Source organism: Podarcis vaucheri (genome assembly GCF_965113315.1).
Source record: "Podarcis vaucheri genome assembly, chromosome: 3".
Classification (NCBI taxonomy): Eukaryota; Metazoa; Chordata; class Lepidosauria; order Squamata; family Lacertidae; genus Podarcis; species Podarcis vaucheri.
Genome location: NC_138761.1, coordinates 33,936,445 through 33,956,982, shown reverse-complemented (window position 1 = coordinate 33,956,982; position 20,538 = coordinate 33,936,445). Strand labels below are relative to the sequence as shown.

Genomic DNA, 20,538 nt, shown 5'->3' with positions numbered 1-20,538 from the left:
AATAATCATCACATCCGTCTTCTCATGAAGCTGTTCCAATAAAGCACTTGTCTTGCAAAATGCAATCACTAAGGCTTCTTCTGTCAACATTCTTGTCCAAGGTCAGTCTCTGATTCTCACGATCTTTATAATCTATGCAGCTGGAAAATTCCCCAGCTCCACTCCTGCAACAGTTTCAAAAGCTCCCTCTAGGGGAAACAATTTCTATTTGTACCCATACTTTTGAACACAAATCCAGCGACAGAGTTAGTTTCGATTTTCAGTTACTTTTTTGCTCCTTTTTAAGTGCAAAAGGCAACAATGGAAACAATATATTTCTCTTATTTAACTATCTGTCAACATACGTTTTATTCACAGTCAATGAACTTTCCCAAAATGTCAATCTTACTGGCAGCCCGTTCCCAGGTTCGAAACGGTAGTGATTTATCTTTCTTCACTCTCTCTCCTGCAGGCTTAAACGATCTAAAGTTTCCCCCCTCTTCTCCTGCTTCCAAGGGGGGTTTAGTAATTTTGACCGATGGAGATTTAATCCTTTACAAAAGACTTTCCAGGCTTTAGCTTGCAACGTCTTTGCTTCAATCTATTTACAAAAGAGGAAGGTGGACTTCCTGTTTGAAACCTTCCTGTTTCGATACCAAATTACGAAGTTTAGAGATCCAATTTTCCGTTCTACTCACGGGTAGTTGTTTAGAGTCCAATTGTCCACAGGAAAAAGTCAGCGCTCTCTGGCAACAGCAATGGGGCTTCACTCCGTGAAAGAAGCAGTCGATTTGAAGCACCGCGCCGCTCACCCCACGTCGCTCCGGATCCCCGAAACCGGGTTTCCCCGCGAGTAGGGGAGGCGCAAAAGGTGCCAGCCGAATCCCACGTCCACAGGCTTCTCCCGCCTGTGGTTTTTAGTGGGTCTCCGCCTCGCCGTGGCGGTCCAGACCCTGATTTCCATGGAGCGGATTCCTCCAGATCAGAGGAAATCCGCCATTGCCGGAGGCGCTAACCCGGAAGTCCCGGAAGGAAGAATGATCTGGAAAGACCTTTGCTTTGCGGTTTCTTAAGTCTGCAATGGATGTAAGTAAGCAGTAGGTTCTCCCGGGTTCTAGATCATGGCAGTCCAACTTTTCATACCAAGCGGGTTGCAAGAGTACTTCATCCCAGAACCCGCAGGCCACACACTGAATTAAATTTACATATCATTAATTAAAGCGTTTGCAATATACTTAATATACACAATTTATATACTTAATTAAATACATAAAACACACAATATATTTAATTATTAAACAAGTTTAGTACACAAACAGATGTATGTGCTTTTGTTAACAATGCATGAGAAAACCACAAATTTTAAAGGTTTTAATGTGTTGTCTTCTTGCCAAGGGCTGCCAAAAAAAGCCTCATGGGCCTCAGGTGGCTTGTGAGCCATGGGTTGGATCACCCTGTTCTAGATTAACACTGATGCTACCTGCAGAAATCATCTGGAAGTAGGTGTGAACTGTGAGGTTCCCATGTTTGTGGATGACACATGAGGCAGACGAGTAGGTTACCCAGGGTGGCTAAGTCCTTGTTCTTGTTTCTGCAGCCCCTTCAGCTTCCTGCTCATTCTCTGCAGGATTTCTGCCAGCACCCTCCTCCTGCCTTCTATGTGTGTGTGTGTGGGGGGGGGGAGATGTTCCCAATTCAGTCTTTGTCTCTTTGCTAGAAGTAGGTCAGTGAAAGCTGCACATGCTCCCATGAAGCATCATTTTGTTCTGGACTCGGACCCTGCGCCATTCCCATTGCAATGGCACTTTGTTTGGCTCCCTGCAACTTGGTTGGTACAGCGCTCCTGGCCTGGGTTCCTGTGGCAACTGGTACTTCTGCTGTTGCTGCTAGCAAGTTCTTTGGCACTACTGCCACTTCCTTTTAGGGGAGCAGGCTCAGTCTGAGCTGGTGTTTCACTGGTTTGGTGGTACCCATACAACACTAAAATTTCAGTATGGTAATGATTAATAGATCCATTAAAATGTCAACTCAGTGTGCAGCATCTGTGAACAACGAAAATCCCATGTTTGGGCTTAAGAAAGGGGGAGTGGGGCTAACAAGTACCCTAAAAGATGTATATGGTTATGGCTGTGTTGAAAATGCTGTGTACAATTCTGGTTGCCTCATCTCAAAAAGAATATCCTTGAGCAGGAAAAGGTACAGAAAGGACAAACAAAACTTTCATGAAGTTGGAACACCCTCCTTATGATGCAAGTCCATGTTTTGGGGGCTTTTTTTTGTTTGTCTTAGAAATAATACATAATAGAAGTTTACAGAAACATTAGATGGAGAGAATACGTAGAGAGAAAGGTTTTGTCCTTTCTCATTTTTTTAGAGCTGGATTGGAAGTAGAGTCAGGGCAGACAAAATAAGTACTTCACAAAATATAAAATTTGTGATGTGTTTCAGTAAGATGTGGCATTTGTTTGAACCCTAACTTCCCTTTTGTGTACATGTGTTGGACTTGTTAGTACAGATAACATCTCCGTCATAAAGTAAATGAACCAGACTGAGCATGCCTGCTTCTGGATGAAATTTTCTGTCTCTATACTCTGAAGGGTTTGGACAAGGTTTAACCAATTATTCCGGATAATAGCAGTTGTCACTGAAATTTAGTCTATTGCAAAATTGAACTCTAATATTCCTTTTTGGAAAGTGTGTAATTTTTAGGGGAGCTAAAGAGAATAGCAACATTTCACAGGAGAGTATTATATCTGCTGATAATTTCTAACCCTTAGGCAGCATGATCCTGAGCTCTATGTAGTATAGGGAGCCTTAAGCCAATACAGGCTTTTCAAGTACTGTAGTCTTCCAGACCAAATTAAGATCTTCTTGCAGATGTGGGACAGGGTGGAGAGGAGGAGGGGTGTCATTGAGGGATGAGATGGTGGTTTACACGAAATCCCTCTGCTTTGCAAAGGCTTCTTGCTGGAGCAAGAGACTGCAAGACGAGAGGAGTTAATTACAGTTCCTTGGTATCAGACCTTCAGTCTGCATAACTTGGGATAGTTTACAGGGGAAATCCCTGGGGTATACTACAAGGAGTCCAGGCTTTTCTTAATTTAGAATGAAGAATTGGGTGTGGCTGTTTCATCTCAGTGTCACTTTATTCCAAGACGTGGATTATTTATGCGAATCTGAATGTTGGACTAGATGATCCTCTGGGTCCCTTCCAACTCTACAATTCTTTGATTTTATGAAATTCATATGTGTGCTGCCCTTAAAAGCCAAATGAGCACAAAATGACTAACATTCCTACTACCTTCAGTGTGTTTCTTTTTAAACTATTGCTTATCCAAGAAGCAGTAGGAATCTGTTAGCAAATTTTTTTCCCTCCAGATAGCTGCATCCATTAAAATAATTAAGAAGGAACGGCAATGTGTTGATGTACAAGTACATGAGAGACCAAACCTTGTGAAGAGGCAGAAAGAGTTTGACGGCAAGCCAGGAAGCATTACTGTTTGTGGGAAATATGGAAAACAGTTGGAAGAAGGATTTTGGCTTCTTTCTCCTTTCAGACTAAAACCAAAATGTTTATATCAGCACATACCAAGCATTTTTAGCAGGCTGTTCATGGAGGAAAAATACACTTAAAAATATTAAATTTTCAGATTTAATAAATCAGTGACCAGACTTTTGCAGGGAAGGGATGAAATAGTGTAATTGTCACTTTGATTTTGTTTCTCTTTGCTGTTTAACTGCTGGTTAGAGAGCTTTTGAAGGTTGTGAAGTGTGTGTGTGTGTGTGTGTGTGTATCCTCAGTCTTGTTTCCAAGCTCCTTTTCCCATGTACTTTTCAATTCTGTTAGGGGCCCCTCAGTAGTGTCTGTCAGTGCCCTATATATATTAGCCAACAGTCCTTTCCCAGATTGCCCTCTACTGTATTAGCAAAATGGCCTCAAACCTTGTGAGGCCCAGACTCAAGCATCTCAGGTCCACCCAGAGCTGTTCCTGGGCGACCGGTATATTATTCTTATAAAAATCTCTAAGCTTGAAATAATGAGGAGCAGATGGGATACACTTCCCATGTTTGAAAGGTGTTGAGAATAAAGCGATTTTTCGTAGAACTGCCATGTTCTCATTCCAAAAAGGTGTGGACCTTGGTTCAGCAATACCTTCTACAGTGTGGTCCGATGTTTACAAGATTTTAAAATCATGAAACAAAGTTGGCGGAATTGGAATGCTTCATAATACAAGTCAGTATTGGGCAATCCCCACCCCCTCATCTGATTTTGTGTATAGAATTTAAAGTGGTCTCTTACCCTTTAAAGTATAATTATTTAAAATCTTCTGCCAGCACTTGAGAGTAGATTGATAGAAGGGAGATGCGGAGGATCCTAGCCAATATGATTGATCCCTCAGCAGATTTCTTTAGCTTTCCAAGAATTTTGGCCAGAAATGAGAATCGATTTGTGTTGGGAGAAGTGAGCATAAGAATATGTTCCCATAGCACCTGCAATGAAAATAATTCTGCCCATTGGATCCCACTAGATTTTATGTACTTGAAATTTATATTCTCTACTTTCCTGAAAAACTCCAATTTGTAACCATCTTAGCAGGCACATTTAATTAAATCCTGCACAAGAAAAAAAACAAGAATTTTTGTCCAATAATTACTACTCTTGTTTCTCGAAAGTTATGGGTCTTTAGCCAACAATCCAGCTCCCTTATCTCATACTGTATTGTGTTCCTTGTTTCTAAGTACGTGATCTTAGCAATTATCATGGTAAATGTACACAGAGGCAAACAGAAGTTTATTAATTTCCCACTTGTCCTCCTTTGTCTATAAGCAGATTGTGTGTAATGTAAAAGGCATGTGGGTTGCATAACCAGACATTTTGGATTGTGGTTCTAATGCTTTATTTAGTTGCATATCAGTATGCTTTTTAATTGTTGTAGCAACCAATTGGTATGTACTTTTGTTCTGAAAATGCAGAAAAACTTGATTAAGTCTAAATATTTAATTATTATTTTTGGTGATTTAAATCAGTCCATTCTGACATATTAGGACATTCTCACTTTAAACCACTTTTAGAACAAGAAGAGTTTTATCCTTGCACTATAAATTTGGATTTAAGTCAGACTATTTTGAATTGCTTTTCCATTGTCATTCTCATTTCTGCTTGTTTTCTTTCTTTGTTTACCCATGTTGCCATTTGCCTGTTGCCTTTTAAGTTCCCATAAAGCCACAGCACTGTTGAAATAAAAAACTGTTAAAATTACAATAAAAATGTCTTCACGAAGAAAGGTGAAAACATTCCAGTGCTTTTATTTTTCCACAGAAATCTTTCCTTTTCATAAATTCATTACTAATAATGAATTGATGCAAATAATTATTAGGCAAGCTTGATAGTTTCAAAGTTTTTAGCTTTGTTCACTAAATGTATATAAGTAAAGGTAAAGGTAAAGGGACCCCTGACCATTAGGTCCAGTCGTGACCGACTCTGGGGTTGCGGTGCTCATCTTGCTTTATTGGCCGAGGGAGCCAGCGTACAGCTTCCGGGTCATGTGGCCAGCATGACTAAGCCGCTTCTGGAGAACCAGAGCAGCACACGGAAACACCGTTTACCTTCTCGTCGGAGCGTTACCTATTTATCTACTTGCACTTTGACGTGCTTTCGAACTGCTAGGTTGGCAGGAGCAGGGACCGAGCAATGGGAGCTCACCCTTTCGCGGGGATTCAAACTGCCAACCTTCTGATGGGCAAGTCCTAGGCTCTGTGGTTTAACCCACAGCGCCACCCGTGCCCCTTGCATAAGTGAAAGAAACATGCAAAATTGGCTGTTCTCTAAGCAATAAGACAATTTTCTGATGCAAACTGAAAATGTTCCAATTTAAATTTTCTGGAAACCTCACATCACTAGTGAAACCTGAAAAGAATTGCACCCTGTCTGATTGATCACTTGCTTCCCTCTTTTTTGTCATTGGCCCCCTAGAACACAAAATAAAACTACTGTAGATCATTTTCAGAAATACCATTTTCTTTGTTTTACTTGGGGAAGCTTTGCCTGCTTGCTTGTGATTGGCGTGTTGAAGTATCTTACAGTTCATATGTAACTTATTAAAACTAACTTTAGTATCTGTTTCAAGTATAAGAGCTAGTTATAAGATGCTGTTTATTTTCATTTTAAAACAACCTCCTGTTTTTCTTGCTTGCTTTATCTTGAATCTCATGTATAAAGAACTTTAATTTGAGTCTTGGATTTCACCAAGGATTTTGCTAAGTTAGAATCTGCCTTGTCTGCTTGCCAGACGTTGCTCCATACTTTTGAGAGAAAATAAGAGGAAGGTATGGATTGGACCATTGCCTGGCCGGACCAGAAAGCTTGCAAATTTCCACAGTCCTCTTGTGCCTCCCAGTTTGGGAGTAAAATAAGAGGTAGGTTAGCCAGTTAATGAATTTACAAAGGAAAGAAGAGATGGAAATAAGTTCACCGTTGTTAATTTTTTTAAACAGGATTTAAAACCAGTTTCACATTCTGAGTTCAAATGCTGGATTAAGAGTGATCTCTGGTTAGTTGGCAGGATCACGTAGTGTACTTATGTTTAGGAGGAGAGAGGTTAGGGGAAGAGCGCACAGTACCATAGCCAGCTCCTGCTTCCTAAGTCAAATTCATTGTTCCCGGTAATTCTGAACCAAATTTCATGCAGCCTGAGAGTGTCAGTTTAGTATTGCTTCCAGAATGGCTTAAGTTAAGAAAGCTTTCAGGACCTGTTGTCAGTTTAGCTAGTCCAGCAGGTCTTTCACAATGTAACATACATTTTATCACATACATTGATACAAAATATGTGTTTAAATGTGATTGTTTTTAGCAGATTACTCCAGAATTTGTGAACACATACAAAGTGGTATGAAAATTAACTGATGTGTCCATCTCTATGTTTTGTAAATGTACACAAAACAGTAAACGGGGAAAATTCATGTACAACCAACATTACTTTTAACTGTGCCATAACATAAACTATGAAAAGAAAATAATCTTCTTCTGAGGATTACTTTCACCTTAACTGTGCCCTAATAAAGTGCTATGATGACTTCTAGAGAAGTTTTTAGATTTTTTGATAAGAACACATTAGTTCTGATCAGTAAAACACTTAAGAAAAAGAAGACATATAAAATCTGTACCAGGTATACTATATGAGAAGTACATTTAACTATTACTAGTGGTAGGCACAAACATTTTCAAAACAAAGTTTAAATTAAACATTTTCTTCTGTCCCTTCATTTTCATATATTCCTGGGTTCTATTTTATTTTTACAAGTGTAGGATTGTGGAAGAGGTCAGACTTGATTATTATACCATAGCAATTCTGGGAACTAATAACTATTCCATCCAAGTTTTCATGTTTCCTGCTTTATACTTTTATAAGAATTCAGCATGGTGTATTAGCTTGAGACTTTGCTTGGGCTCATGAAAGAGACTTTCATCAAGCTGTCATCTGCTGCAACATTTGTCCCACAGATTCATTGGCTCACACCAAGAATGGATAGATAGACAAGAGGGCAAGGTTCAACCTTATTTTATTTTTGTCGATAGCCCAAAGGGAAAAATCAGATACAAATCTTTGTCACAGAGTACCAATGCGTGAACAGGTAGAAACAAAAATAATTGTTAATATTTTTTGAATTGATTGGGAGTTTCCTTTCCAAGTAATGGCAGTATGGAATGTGACTACTTAAAATGCATTCATCAGTGAGTATTTTCATTTTGGGTGTGGCGTACTCCTACTGCTATGTGACAAGCTGTGATTAGACTTTTGAGTTCTCGTTTTATGTTTTCTACAAGTTTAATAGAATTTAATTTATTTATTTATTTAACAGCTTTTCTGAACAACTTAAAATTTTAAAAAAATTAAGCAGCATCAAATCTTAAAAGGTATCATAAAAACAGATATAGCATAAAAGTAAGTGTTATAGAATCAGGAATTTGGTGTTCACAGGGTCCCGTCTTGTGGGTTAGGGAAACTTATTTAGAACCAGCCTTGCATTCATGGCCTGGGAACTGCTTCAGTGTGGTGGTTTCTCACACCATGAAGGTCACATCAGAAACCTCTGGCTATATATGGGAGGGGTCCATGCTGTGACTTGTTCTAGAAACTGGAGCAGTGTTGGCATAGGAACAAGCCACAGCATGGACTCCTCTCACAGGCCCCTGGGCTTCTGCTGTCACCCCAATGGCACAAGAAGGAGCCATGATGCAGTGGTTACCCAGGTAACTACTGAAGGTCTTTCTTTTTTTATTATGCAGATTGAGATGATAATTGAGACAATAGAATTACATATCCTGTTTCATTATGCAGGTGGGAAGAGGTCACTTCTTAATGTAGTAAATTATCTCAGTGATGCTTCTGTGTCTATGAAATACACTCCCCAGGCAGGCAAAAATCTGCTGCTTTTAAAATTTCCTGTTATCATTCGTCTGTTTCTGTAGTTTTTAAATAGGTTTTTACTTTTCTTGCGTTTTAAATCTGTTGCTGCTATTTTTCGTAATTGTTGGATCCTGTATCACAATTGCTGTTGTTTTAATCCCTCTTCCACTTTGTATGATGCCTCGAGAGTGATAGCTGTTGGGTATCTAATAAATGTAATTAATAAATAAAAATTAGAGATAGATATGCTAATCTTCTTACATATAGGGAACTTTGTATGCAATGGAGCATTAAAAAATCTGTCCATCTTGCATTTCAAGTCTGAAGGGGCACATTTTAGCATCAGAGTTTATCATATTTGGCATAAGGTTTCTTTTAGGTCTTTGTACTGCATGATCTGCTCCCTTTGAGCTGTTGCTTTCTTATTTTCTTCATAGAATCTGCTGGCCTAAAACAGTAAAATCGTAATATACTCAGTCTGTGGTTATGTCATTAAGTACAGTGGTACCTCGGGTTACATACGCTTCAGGTTACACACTCCGCTAACCCAGAGATAGTGCTTCAGGTTAACAACTTTGCTTCAGGATGAGAACAGAAATCGTGCAGCGGCAGCAGGAGGCCCCATTAGCTAAAGTGGTGCTTCAGGTTAAGAACAGTTTCAGGTTAAGAACGGACCTCCGGAATGAATTAAGTACTTAACCCAAGGTACCACTGTACTTGGTACTGCAGCATATGTGAAATCTAAACATCAGTTGGTACAAATTTCTTCAGTAAAATTTGAAGTTATGCAACCATTATTTGCAGTAAGATTGTATGAAAATGAACTGCACTGGAAATGTATTGGTGTATTATGAACATACTGTAGAGATATATATTAAAAACTAATTTTATCTTTTCAGGTTGCAGTAGTAAAATTGAAAAACGCAGATAAGGTATTTGCCATGAAAATATTAAATAAATGGGAGATGCTGAAAAGAGCTGAGGTAAGACTCTCAAGAAATGTATACTCAAGCTTCTGTTAAGATTATTAGTTTTGGCTTCCATTATTGAAATAAAATATCATGAAATAAATGCAGAACTAGATTATTTATAAACACAGAACATTTTGGGAAATAATGCCCAATCTAAAACATTTCCATTTCCAAAACTCCTTCTGCTTTGTATGCTTAATATTACCCTGCTTGCAAAAATGATTTAAGATCTTTCCTTCAAGTTTTGATGTCTAACTTTTAAAATACAGATTTTGGTCTGCTAAGATGTTTTGATATGGATTCTGCAACCAGAGAAACCCAAAAATGTGTTTACAGAGTACCTTAAAAGCTACTAGGCATATATACAATTTGCACACAGTTCTGTGTTTAGAAATAATCTAGTTCTGTTTGCAGAACCAGACTTCCAGGCATAGGTCCCTTGCTGGGAACAATATGCCATAATCTGTATGTGCCCAAGAGTTTCTGTTACTGGATCTCAGCATTAAGCATATAGGTCTGTACACTTTGGTCATATTACTAGATTGAGATACGTCTACAGTGCCCAAGAGTGTGCCCCCTGTGTACAGATCCTTATTTATATCAGTGTACCAGTAGTATTTTGTGGTCTATTTGGATTTTGTTCCTTAAGTGACAGATATTAGTAATGGTTGATGGAAACTCCTTATACTTTATAAATAGCATTTATTACTTGTGTGTTATAAGTAAAAAAGGAATTTAAAACCTGAGTGTCACACTTATAATTCCAGTATCTCCCTTGTTCCATAACCAAATGATATCAACATATGTGCACATACAGTTGCCTTAGACTGCATCAGACTAGTCCAATATTGTCTTTTCTGGCTAGTAACACCTTCCTCAGGCAGAACCTTTCCCCCGCCCAGCTTATTCTTTAACTGGAAATGCCAGGAAGTGAACCTCATATGTGAAAGCTTGTGTTCTACCATTATAATATCTAGGCAGATAGCAGAAGGAGAGAGGGAAACTATAGTTAGTTTCTCTCAAGATGCAATAGATGTCAAGAATTCCAACCAGCAGAACTTGTGGGAAGAGAAGCTTGCATAGAGAAAATAGTTCATAGGCTATAAATAGCCTTAGTTTAAGGGGAAGGTTGTTTTCAAACCAACTCTGTTATGATACATTCTCTTAGAAAGCTATCTCTATTTAGCTTTATTTTTTACATACCACAATTGTTAATTTTTTGAAATCTAAAATGCCTCCGAGTTTAAATAATGATGAGAACCTAGTGGCCTCATTGCCACATCATGGTGAACTATATTTAACTGTGGATACAGATACTATTCCTGCTTGGATCCTCCCCTTGCTCAGTGTTGGGGAATGTTTCTCAGCCTGAGAGTTCAGGGGCAATATTCTTGGGGCTGCATGCCAGCAATGGCCAAGTACAAACCATGGCTTCACCCAGCAGTTTGTTTGCGCTGAAATAACCACAATCTGCAGTTTGGACATAGTGCTAAACTAGGGGTTGCCATTTGTTTCTCCCACACACTTGGTGATGAGTTAATTAGGAGCCATTTGTAGGTTCACAGTAGACCATTAACTAGTTTGCTGTGACCTGCCAATGCAGCTAGTAACTCAAAAAGCACTGCTAATATTTTTTAGATGCAAGTAATAATATGCATGATATTTTTATAATAAAATGTCATGATTAAAATGCCTAGTTGCGGGGGGCCTGGTTACAAACACACATGAAGAAAACACACACTCTATGGCTACACACACATACACAAAGTTTTAACATGTGGAATGGCATCCCTTCCAGACCATGGTAGATTCTATAACTAATGAAAATTGGCAGTTCAGATATTTAGACTCCATCCAAATATAAACAGTGGGATGCAAAAATGCAGCTCAATTCCCTCATGTATACTGTAGTTCATTCCACAACTCTGAATGGTAGTTAGTATTATTTTAGAAAAAAAATACTGCTTTTGCTTCTAGTTAAAAATAGAAGCCTGAAACAACTGGATGGAGCAAGTTTAGCCTTTTGGGTATTGCATGCCAAAGGTCAGGATCCGAAGAGCTAGTTGTAGTGCAATCCAACGACTGTTTACTTGGCCGTAAGTCACATTCTGTTCGTCTGTGCCTTATGCCTATGAGGAGTCTTTAGGATTGCATCCCTCGGCTGAGTAAACATTGTACTACAGTATTGGGCTTTCAAAAATTATTTGTTTTTGCTCTGTTGAATTGTTAACTTGCTTTTTAAAAAACACAAACAACTTTGAACAGCTGCCACCCATATAGTATCACAATTTCCCCAGTTTCAAAGGCAGCTTGCCATGGTAGAGGGTTGTGGGTTGATGGGTTGATGTTTGAGAAAGGCAACTTTACTTCCACAAGTTGGATATATTTCTGGGGAGTTAAAGCTGTTATATTTCATGAAGCATAGGTCTATCATTGGCTGTTGATGGAATCTCCATATTTGTGCAGCTAAATACTAGTTGCTGAGAGAAGGTGTGCTATGGGAGAGCAATTGCCTTCTCACAGCTTGGTTGTGGGCTTCCTTGGAAGAATCTGGTTGGCTGCTGTGGAAAGTAGGTTACTGGACTAGTTAGACTTTTCTTTTGACTCAGCATGGATCTTAATGTTGTACAAAGTGTATAAAAAACTTGAGCATTCTCATTATACTGCTGGTTTCATATTAGTACATGTCTGTATACAGTAACTTTAATATTTGACGTTTAAGCATACTAGGCAGAAAATCTATACCATACATGGAGCCTTGAGAGAAATTCCATTGGATGGAATTTTGGGTCTTGTGCTGATTTCATAGACGCTGTGCACAAATAAACCTCTTGATTGATAAGGAGGTATGGGAGGCACAGTTTACAATCTTATGCTCCTCTCTTTATGGAGTTCAAAACCCCATCCCCTACCAGCCTTAAGTGTAGGTAAGCTAATATTATGATGGCAGCAGTAGTAATCATTCAGGGATCCCACCTTATCATAATTCATAGCCACCTTAACTGTCAGCAGGTGAGAAGTAAAAAAAAGTTGTGATATTACTCATAGCCAACCCTAAATTGCTTTCCTATGGTTAGCACAACTTTGCTGTGTTTAATTGATGTTTTAGTTCAGGGTTGGGGAAAGTGTGTTCCTCCAGGTGTTGGTGGACTACAACCCCCATCATCCCTGACCTTTTGCAACACTGGCTGGGGCTCATGGGAGTACAACAACATCTGGAGGGCCATGGCTCCCTCCCCCATTTTAGCTGGAGAAAAATTGAGTCTGCATTGGTATTAAAGATTAATGCAACCTCTTAGTAATCAGATCATTACCTTTGGCTGCAGGAGAGATGACTTCCTTGTAATCCTACAGTGTTTCTAAGCATCTATCTAAATATATTTGTTTCATTATTTGAAATAGTACCTAAAATATTATTTTTCTACCCTCCAGACAGCTTGTTTTCGAGAAGAGAGGGATGTGTTAGTGAACGGAGATAACCAATGGATTACAACATTGCACTATGCCTTTCAGGACGAAAACTATTTAGTGAGTATTACTTTAATGTACTCTTTAAAATTCCTTCATTTTTTAACTTTATTTATTTTACAGATTTATAAGCTGCTTCAAAGCCAGAAGCTACCAGAGTGGTGTACAATAAAAGAAAATGTAACTCAAAACAAAATATATATGCTCTGAAAACAATAAAACTGTTCCTAAGGACTCTAAAAGCAATAAAACCATTTCTAGAATGAACTTAATATTTCATAAATTGACTAGGTCCTACTTCTGGATAAGACTTCTTAAACATAAGCTTCTTAAGTAGCTGCCTAAGGATCAAGCCGCTAGGTGGCTTGTCTAATTTCAACTGGTAACTGATTCCAGAGGACTCGAGCTGCAACACTAAAGGTGGATACACACCATATGTTTAAAGTATGTGGCTGGTGTGTTCTACTATCTTCCCTTGCAATTGGGAAGAGAACAAAATGCTGCAGTTCCATAAGAGACACTGCTGCCATAGCAATACAGTTTCAAGGTTGGCCCAGCATTACAGAACTTAAAATACCCTGTTTCTACTATTGAATAGAATGCAGTAGTTCTGCAATAGGAAAAGCACAATTACTGTCACAGCACTGGTATTTCCTGCCCTAGTTCTGTTGTGCTTTTCGCATATTTGCCTTTCTAAATTTGTTATAACTGCCTTCTGTCTTCTTTTTTCCTAGTACCTGGTAATGGATTATTATGTGGGTGGTGATCTGCTTACCTTGCTTAGTAAGTTTGAGGACCGGTTACCTGAAGAAATGGCTCGCTTTTATTTGGCTGAAATGGTAGTAGCAATTGATTCTGTACATCAGCTGCATTATGTCCACCGGTAAGTATAATCAATGGAATATATGAATCTTCACTATTTGATCTAAAGCAATGCTCACTTTTCAGCTCCAGAAGAAAATGAGGGAAATACTTAGTTGTTCTTTAAAGAATTACAGCACTGAAAATTAGCCAGATGATTTTGTTGCTTTTTGTTATTTAGTTGACTTTTTGATAAAACTGGAGGAAACGCTTTGGTGGTATTCAAACTTTTTTCATCTGTATGAGTTTCACTAAATCAGTCCTTTGGAGGCTTGGCTGAAACAGCATTAAATATTATCCAGTAACATATGGAATAACAATACTTGCATATAATTTGTGTGCTGTATAAAATTTGCTATGAAAAGTATGGTTTGTTTTTAGGATAGATGCTTTGCAGAATCAGGACTTGCATTTGGAATGAGACTTGAAGTTTGATTCTTGTATACATCATCAAAGAGATCAAATACTGGTTGGTTTGTGTCCAGAAAATTAATGGATAAACTTATTTGTGCAGATAATTTAGAAGCTGGTTTTCTCTCTTTTAATGCAGAGATTATCCATATAAGGGTTGTAATGCTAAAGGCAGGCAGATATATTTGCTTAGGTCTGATATCTTTGAAACCAATTTCTATAAAAGAATAAGGACACGATCAATTCCTCCACAAGATCCATGCAGATAGCACAGTGTGAAATCTCTGTTTGAACTCATTCACACCAGATAAGTTATGTGTACCATACTTTGTCTCTTCCATGTGAACTTTGCACAAACTGCTGCTTTGGCGGGCATCTAGCATCCCAGGTCTAAGATATAAAGATATAAATTCTACAATACTTTCCAGGGAGTGAGTCCCTCTGAATTTAGCTGGACTTAATTTTGAGTAGACAGCATAGTTTTGTGCTGTATATTATTTGTTTGTTTGTTTGCTTGCTTGCTTGCTTGCTTACTTACTTATCGCCCTATACCCAGAGGTCTCTGGGTGGTTCGCAGAACAATATGCAGCTGATAGATTCATAGAAGATAGCGAGCTTGTGGGTGTCACTGAATTAGATTGTGGGTGTGTTTTTAACAAATGGATTCTATTTGTGACTTGGCTATGAAGTTCTGAACATTCCGGTTTTGAGGTCTCAGTGTTCCAATAATATTCTAGTGTATTTATGATCTTAGTTTGGGCCTATGCACCATGTGTTGACTGTGCTGCTGTGTAACTTGTAAATAATTTTCAATTCTTGCTTATATAACTACTGAAATAGAAGATTAAAACCAGCACAGAAAGGACTAAGATTTGACTTGACATACTGCTGAAACTAAATTTGTTATAATTATAATGAAGTATTTTTGAAGAAGTGGGACGCGGGTGGCGCTGTGGGTAAAACCTCAGCGCCTAGGACTTGCCGATCGCATGGTTGGCAGTTCGAATCCCTGCAGTGGGGTGCGCTCCCGTCGTTCGGTCCCAGCGCCTGCCAGCCTAGCAGTTCGAAAGCACCTTCGGGTGCAAGTAGATAAATAGGGACCGCTTACCAGCAGGAAGGTAAACTGCGTTCCATGGGTGCGCTGGCTCGCCAGATGCAGCTTGTCACGCTGGCCACATGACCCGGAAGTGTCTGCGGACAGCACTGGCTCCCAGCCTCTTAAGCGAGATGAGCACGCAACCCTAGAGTCTGGCAAGACTGGCCCGTACGGGCAGGGGTACCTTTACCTTTTTATTTTTGAAGAAGGTGGTTGTGGTTACTAGATTTACTGTGTTGCTTGTAGTCTGCAAGGAAAATATTTGCGTTAGAACAGTTAGAGGATTGAAAAGCTAAACGTGCACAATTTTGAGGCTGTTATCTTGTTCTACTCCGTACTTCATTGCTACTGAATGTCACTGTCTGAATATAATAAACAGTGACTTTATGACTGTAGTGGTATGTGCTTCTCACCTATTTTATGCTTGCTTTATGACTTTTATTGAGACTCTCCTAGACTGTGTTGCCCTAAAATTGCATCATTGCTTTCTTGCCTGTAACTTCCATCTTGCTATCCCATTTCGTTGAGGGTTTTCCTGCTAAATAGAGAGTTGTGTTCTGCATACCTTCCAAACATAGCTTGAGTTAACTGCAATTAAAGGCCTTCATGTTCTGTGCCTTCCTTATGTCATTCAGGTTACATACACGGGACATTGTAGCATCCTCAGTTAATGTTGTGTGAATTCCAAACATATTTCTAGTTGACAAACTGACTCTTTCTTTCCTACGATATGTCAGTTATATTATCTATGTGTGTTCATATATTTTCTTACAAAACTGTCTCAAAAAGAAAAGTACTGTAATGGAATATTGATTTCTTGAGATCCAACACTTCAACAGGAACTATAGTAGTAGATTGGTTGTCTAAGGAAGCTGGATGATTACTTAACTGTGAAATTTCCTTGAATGTTTATTGAAGATTGCCATATTTATTATATTGCATATTATGTTATTATTTGGGAAACTATATTTTGATTCATGGTGTGAACCAAAGTTATTTTGTTTTTGTTTTTGTTTGGAGGCGCAATACTAACCATTAGTGGTTGGTTGTGTGGTTCAATTCAAGGTAGGTTTACAACCTAAATAACTTGGGAGAATTGTAGAGATAGGTTAGGCTGAAGGAGCATTGAAATCAAAGTTGGTTATATGGGAAGAGCAACAGCAGATATTTCAGAGCAGATGAAACTCTAGTGATCCTGAGACTTAATAGAAATACATAAGATGGCAGGAAGAAAAGTCAAAAGCTTCCAGGGCAGTAAGATTAAGAATGAAAAAAGGGAGGTAGCACATGGGACTCTGAATAGCTCTGTTGGTAGAGCACGGGACTCTTAATCTCAGGGTCATGGGTTTGAGCCCCACATTGGACAAAAAGATTCCTACATTGCAGGGGTTGGACTAGATGACTCGTGTGGTCCCTTCCAACTCTGCAGTTCTGTGATTCTAGAACTTTCAGGGAAAGGAGGAGGATGTTCCTAAGGAGCAGAATGTGCAGTTAGAGACACGTGGGAGAAAGACTGAAGAGAATAACAGGGCAAGTGAAAGCTGGTGGACATTACTGGTGTGATATGTGTCAATGGTGTGATTGCATGGATGAGGTGGTGAAGGATTTTAGGAATGTGGCAAGGAAATTAAACATAGCAAGAAATGGCAAGCATTATGAGCAATGAAGTCTCTGAGAAATGGGCAGTGGCTTGACATGGAAAGGAGTGGAACTGAAAAGAGTGGATGCAGAGTAGAAAGGACTGCCCTTCAGTGTGTCAGCGTTACTGCAGTAGCTATGACTAAATTATTTGGGCCTTTCCATCTTGAGCCATCGTTTGACTGCAGTACATAACATTCTGTAATATTTTCCATCTTCAAATGGTTAAGCACACCAGAGTTAGATTAGCTGTTAGTTAAATTAGATGTTTGCAGGCATGCTTCTTGTCTTGCTCATACTCCTTTCATAACAGATTCCCATGTCTTTCCTAGTATTGCTTGCAGCTTTTGCCAACGAGACTGGCTTGCCTGTTTCATAAATCTCCTCGTTATATCCGAAATGACATATTTTATCACTTGGATTGCAGTTTACACAAACCATGCTTGTAAGGCATAGTTTTCTTTCAAAAATTAAAAACTGCAAAAGTCGTTAACTTGACCAGTCATTGAAATGTGACCCATTTCCCTTTTATTTTACTTGCAGCTGTAACAGTAGAAAGAAAAGGGAAAAGATTGTATGTGCCAGTGCTCTGTTCTAGAGGAAAGCTTGGGAACTTTCCCTGTCTAGAGGAAGCATTTGACAAGATGACTATTTTCCAGTACTTAATAGAGGTGACAAAAACCTAAGCATGTGTTTCAGGAACTTCAGGTAGGGGCAGGGAACCTCAGGCCTGGGGGCTGATTGTGGATGCCAGTCCTTTCTGTTATCAGGGGGTCTTATTCTTTGTTTCCACTCTGCCTTAGCTAATTCTATTTTAAAGGGGGATGGATCACTGAGCTCTTGTTTTTAAAAGTGTGTGAATAGGCTTAACATGCCTTCTGTAATTCCTGGATTAATTGAAATTAATTTAGTTGTTATCCCAGCATAAGAGAGTAACTTTTTAAATACTTCTTGGGAAGTAATGGTTCACAGAATTGAAACAATAGGAAAAGAAAAGAAAAGAATAATGCACAATACTTAAAACAAATGACTCACCCAAAACATCTCATAAAAAATTAAGAGAGCCAGAGGCTGGAGAACATAGTTCAATAGAGCTACCGCTGTGCACTTTAAATGAAAATATAAAACAGTCAAACATTTGATGTTCTTATTTTTTATTTCAATTAACCTTGATTAGTTTTCAGTTAACCTTGATTGACCCTTTTTTCTGATTCATTTGATTATTGTCTCCTATATAGTAACATTGTTATATGATAAAAATAAACATGCCAGATAATAGCTTCAGTCACACAAAAGAAGCATATATTTGGGAGGGCCTCCCTTACCTTTTCTCTTTCTACCATGCGCCCATCAAAATTTTATTCCACTTGCAGTTTAATACCCATGGGCAAAACAGCGCCTGGGTGGCACATTTGTGCTACCTTGGGTTCCATGACAGAAGAAAGATTGGATATAAATGTAATAAAAATGAAACTGATGGACAATCAACAGTATTTTATAGAATGCCACTTGAACACTATTATTTCTTTTATACAAGTTGGCCACAGTAGAGCCATAGAAAACCCTAGATCAGTAGAGCAATAAAGCAGATGGCATGGCAGTGAAGCAGCAGTTGAGTTCCAGCTATAGCTGTTACTGGGAAATAGCAGGGTTTTCTTACTGTAAAATTGCAAATAGTTAACTCTGCCTCAGAGCCCCCGTTTCATCATTTCAGTACTTTGCTACATTTATCTAATAGTTGTCCACAGTAGATTGCTAAGGACTGTTTGCTAATCTGTGAGAGCCACAAGTCCATTATGCTAGGCATCAGTTGCTTATGACAAAAGCACAAAGTACTCTTCATTGGTCAAAGATTAAAAACTCCCCAGAAATACTTTCCATCTATTATTGGGCAAGCCTGTGCCTGTTAAAGATGGCCAAGTGACAGAACTGGGGCTCTTTTCCATACCCCTACATCATAAATAAATCCAGTGATTTATTTTTAGCATTTATTAGTCATCTTCAGAAATTTCCCAAGGCAATGTAAGGAAATTAAGCTTGGAATTTCTGATGAAATGTGATTATGTTGAGGCCAAAGGAAACCTAAAGAGCAAAGACAGAATTAGTCTGAAGCAGAATAGTACAGCTGCTTTTAACCTAAGAATGATTTTTGTTTGTGTTCTTAATAAATGGTATTCATTTGGAATATTACATCTGCTGCATCTGACATATGTTAAAAGCAAATTTCCAGTTTATTTATCTTTGTGGTTTTCTATGATAATAAAATCCTATTTGTATAATAATACAATAATAATAATGTACAATACTGTTAGAGTTCAGAGCTTGTGTGAGCAGGAAGCTGATCGTTTAGCTCCAGAACTCAGCAACCCATTTTGATACTGAGGGCTTTCCCAAGTCCTTTGGGTTCCCATTTTGTGAATACTAATAGAAAACAAGAATATGCAGCTGGCCACTACTTACATAGTCCATTCCAAACAGAATGAAAGCAGAGGGTCAGTGCCCCATAACATCCTGAGCTTCAGTGACTTCAGAGGAAGAAATTGGGCTGAAATAGCAAGAGATAATATGGATACATATAGGCTGAGTTGTATGATCTCAAAGCTTGCTTTCTCCTAGAGTTATAACATCAGCAATTTCCTACTTGCCTAAACTGTGAACAGGACTATAGTACTTTGTTATGGAGGTTTAGACTAGGTAAGCAGACTAAGCTCAGCAGGGGCATGTACTATATGAAAGTGTGTGTGGGGGGGTGTAATTTCCCAGTTAATTATTTTCCCACCCTGCAATTCCTCATAGGCCCCCAGTTTGTTTAGTTGTAATCCTGAGAACACTATGAACAATTTAGACCTATGTGTTCAAATACATATATACCTTCTTTTCAAGAAAAGGGAGGAGGATAACAAGATGCATACTTTTCAAGCTATGCATGTTGACTGTTGATATTCCTCAAATTTTGGGTATCTGCTTCAACATATAGTCCAGTACAGTTTGCTGCTTCTCCGTCAGTGATTTTTCAAAGATTACGCTTTTTCCTTTACCTAAGAGGGAGGAACATGTGTAGTGGGTGTTCTGATTCTTTCCTTTTTTTCAGTACTTCAGGTGACATCAGAAATAGTTTATTACCATTTAGTGCATTTGCACAAAGAGACTGTGAAACAGCAGGTGGAAAATTATCTGTTTGAGCAGACAGATCAAAAACGTCTGTCGTACTTCCTGGGATTACAGCTAAATTACCAGTGATGCCAAACCTAAATGTTGATACCTTGTCACTTTTAAAAGAAAATTGGACCTTTCCTAATCATGTAAATTATGATTTGCTCATCAGGAGTCGCATTTTTATGAGGTATATGCCTAGTTGAGCAACACATAGCTGGGCTAATTAATGCTAGGCTTTTCCTGATGTCTTTCAAAAGGGTTTGTCGAGAGCTGCTATTGATTCAGGTGCAGTTGTGTTTATATAGTTTAAAAGCTAATAAAAACATTTCAGAAATCTTAACAGTTTCTTGAGCAGCAGGAAGTGGTGATATTATCGCCCCTATAGTTCAGCTGCTTTCAAATAGCAAAACTGGCTAAAATCCAAGCTGCAAAATTTTAAGGAAGCAGAGTACATTGTGGTGGAAATATACCTCAGAAGAGGTAGAAAGTAGACATGACATCTTTTATGTCTTGTGTCACTGATTTAAAAACTAAGCAAACCTAAAAGACA

At 38.6% G+C, this 20,538-nt stretch overlaps 1 protein-coding gene across 4 annotated transcripts in view; it reads left to right on the top strand.

Moving 5' to 3' along the window:
- Positions 1–20,538, top strand: part of CDC42BPA (CDC42 binding protein kinase alpha) — a 157,404-nt gene that overhangs the window by 43,321 nt on the left and 93,545 nt on the right. For all 4 annotated transcript variants that reach the window (XM_082214792.1, XM_082214791.1, XM_082214790.1 and 1 more), the window contains exons 3-5: positions 9,287–9,370; positions 12,791–12,886; positions 13,561–13,709. In XM_082214792.1, the coding sequence (XP_082070918.1) occupies positions 9,287–9,370; positions 12,791–12,886; positions 13,561–13,709 (329 nt within the window). The remainder of the gene's footprint in view (positions 1–9,286; positions 9,371–12,790; positions 12,887–13,560; positions 13,710–20,538) is intronic.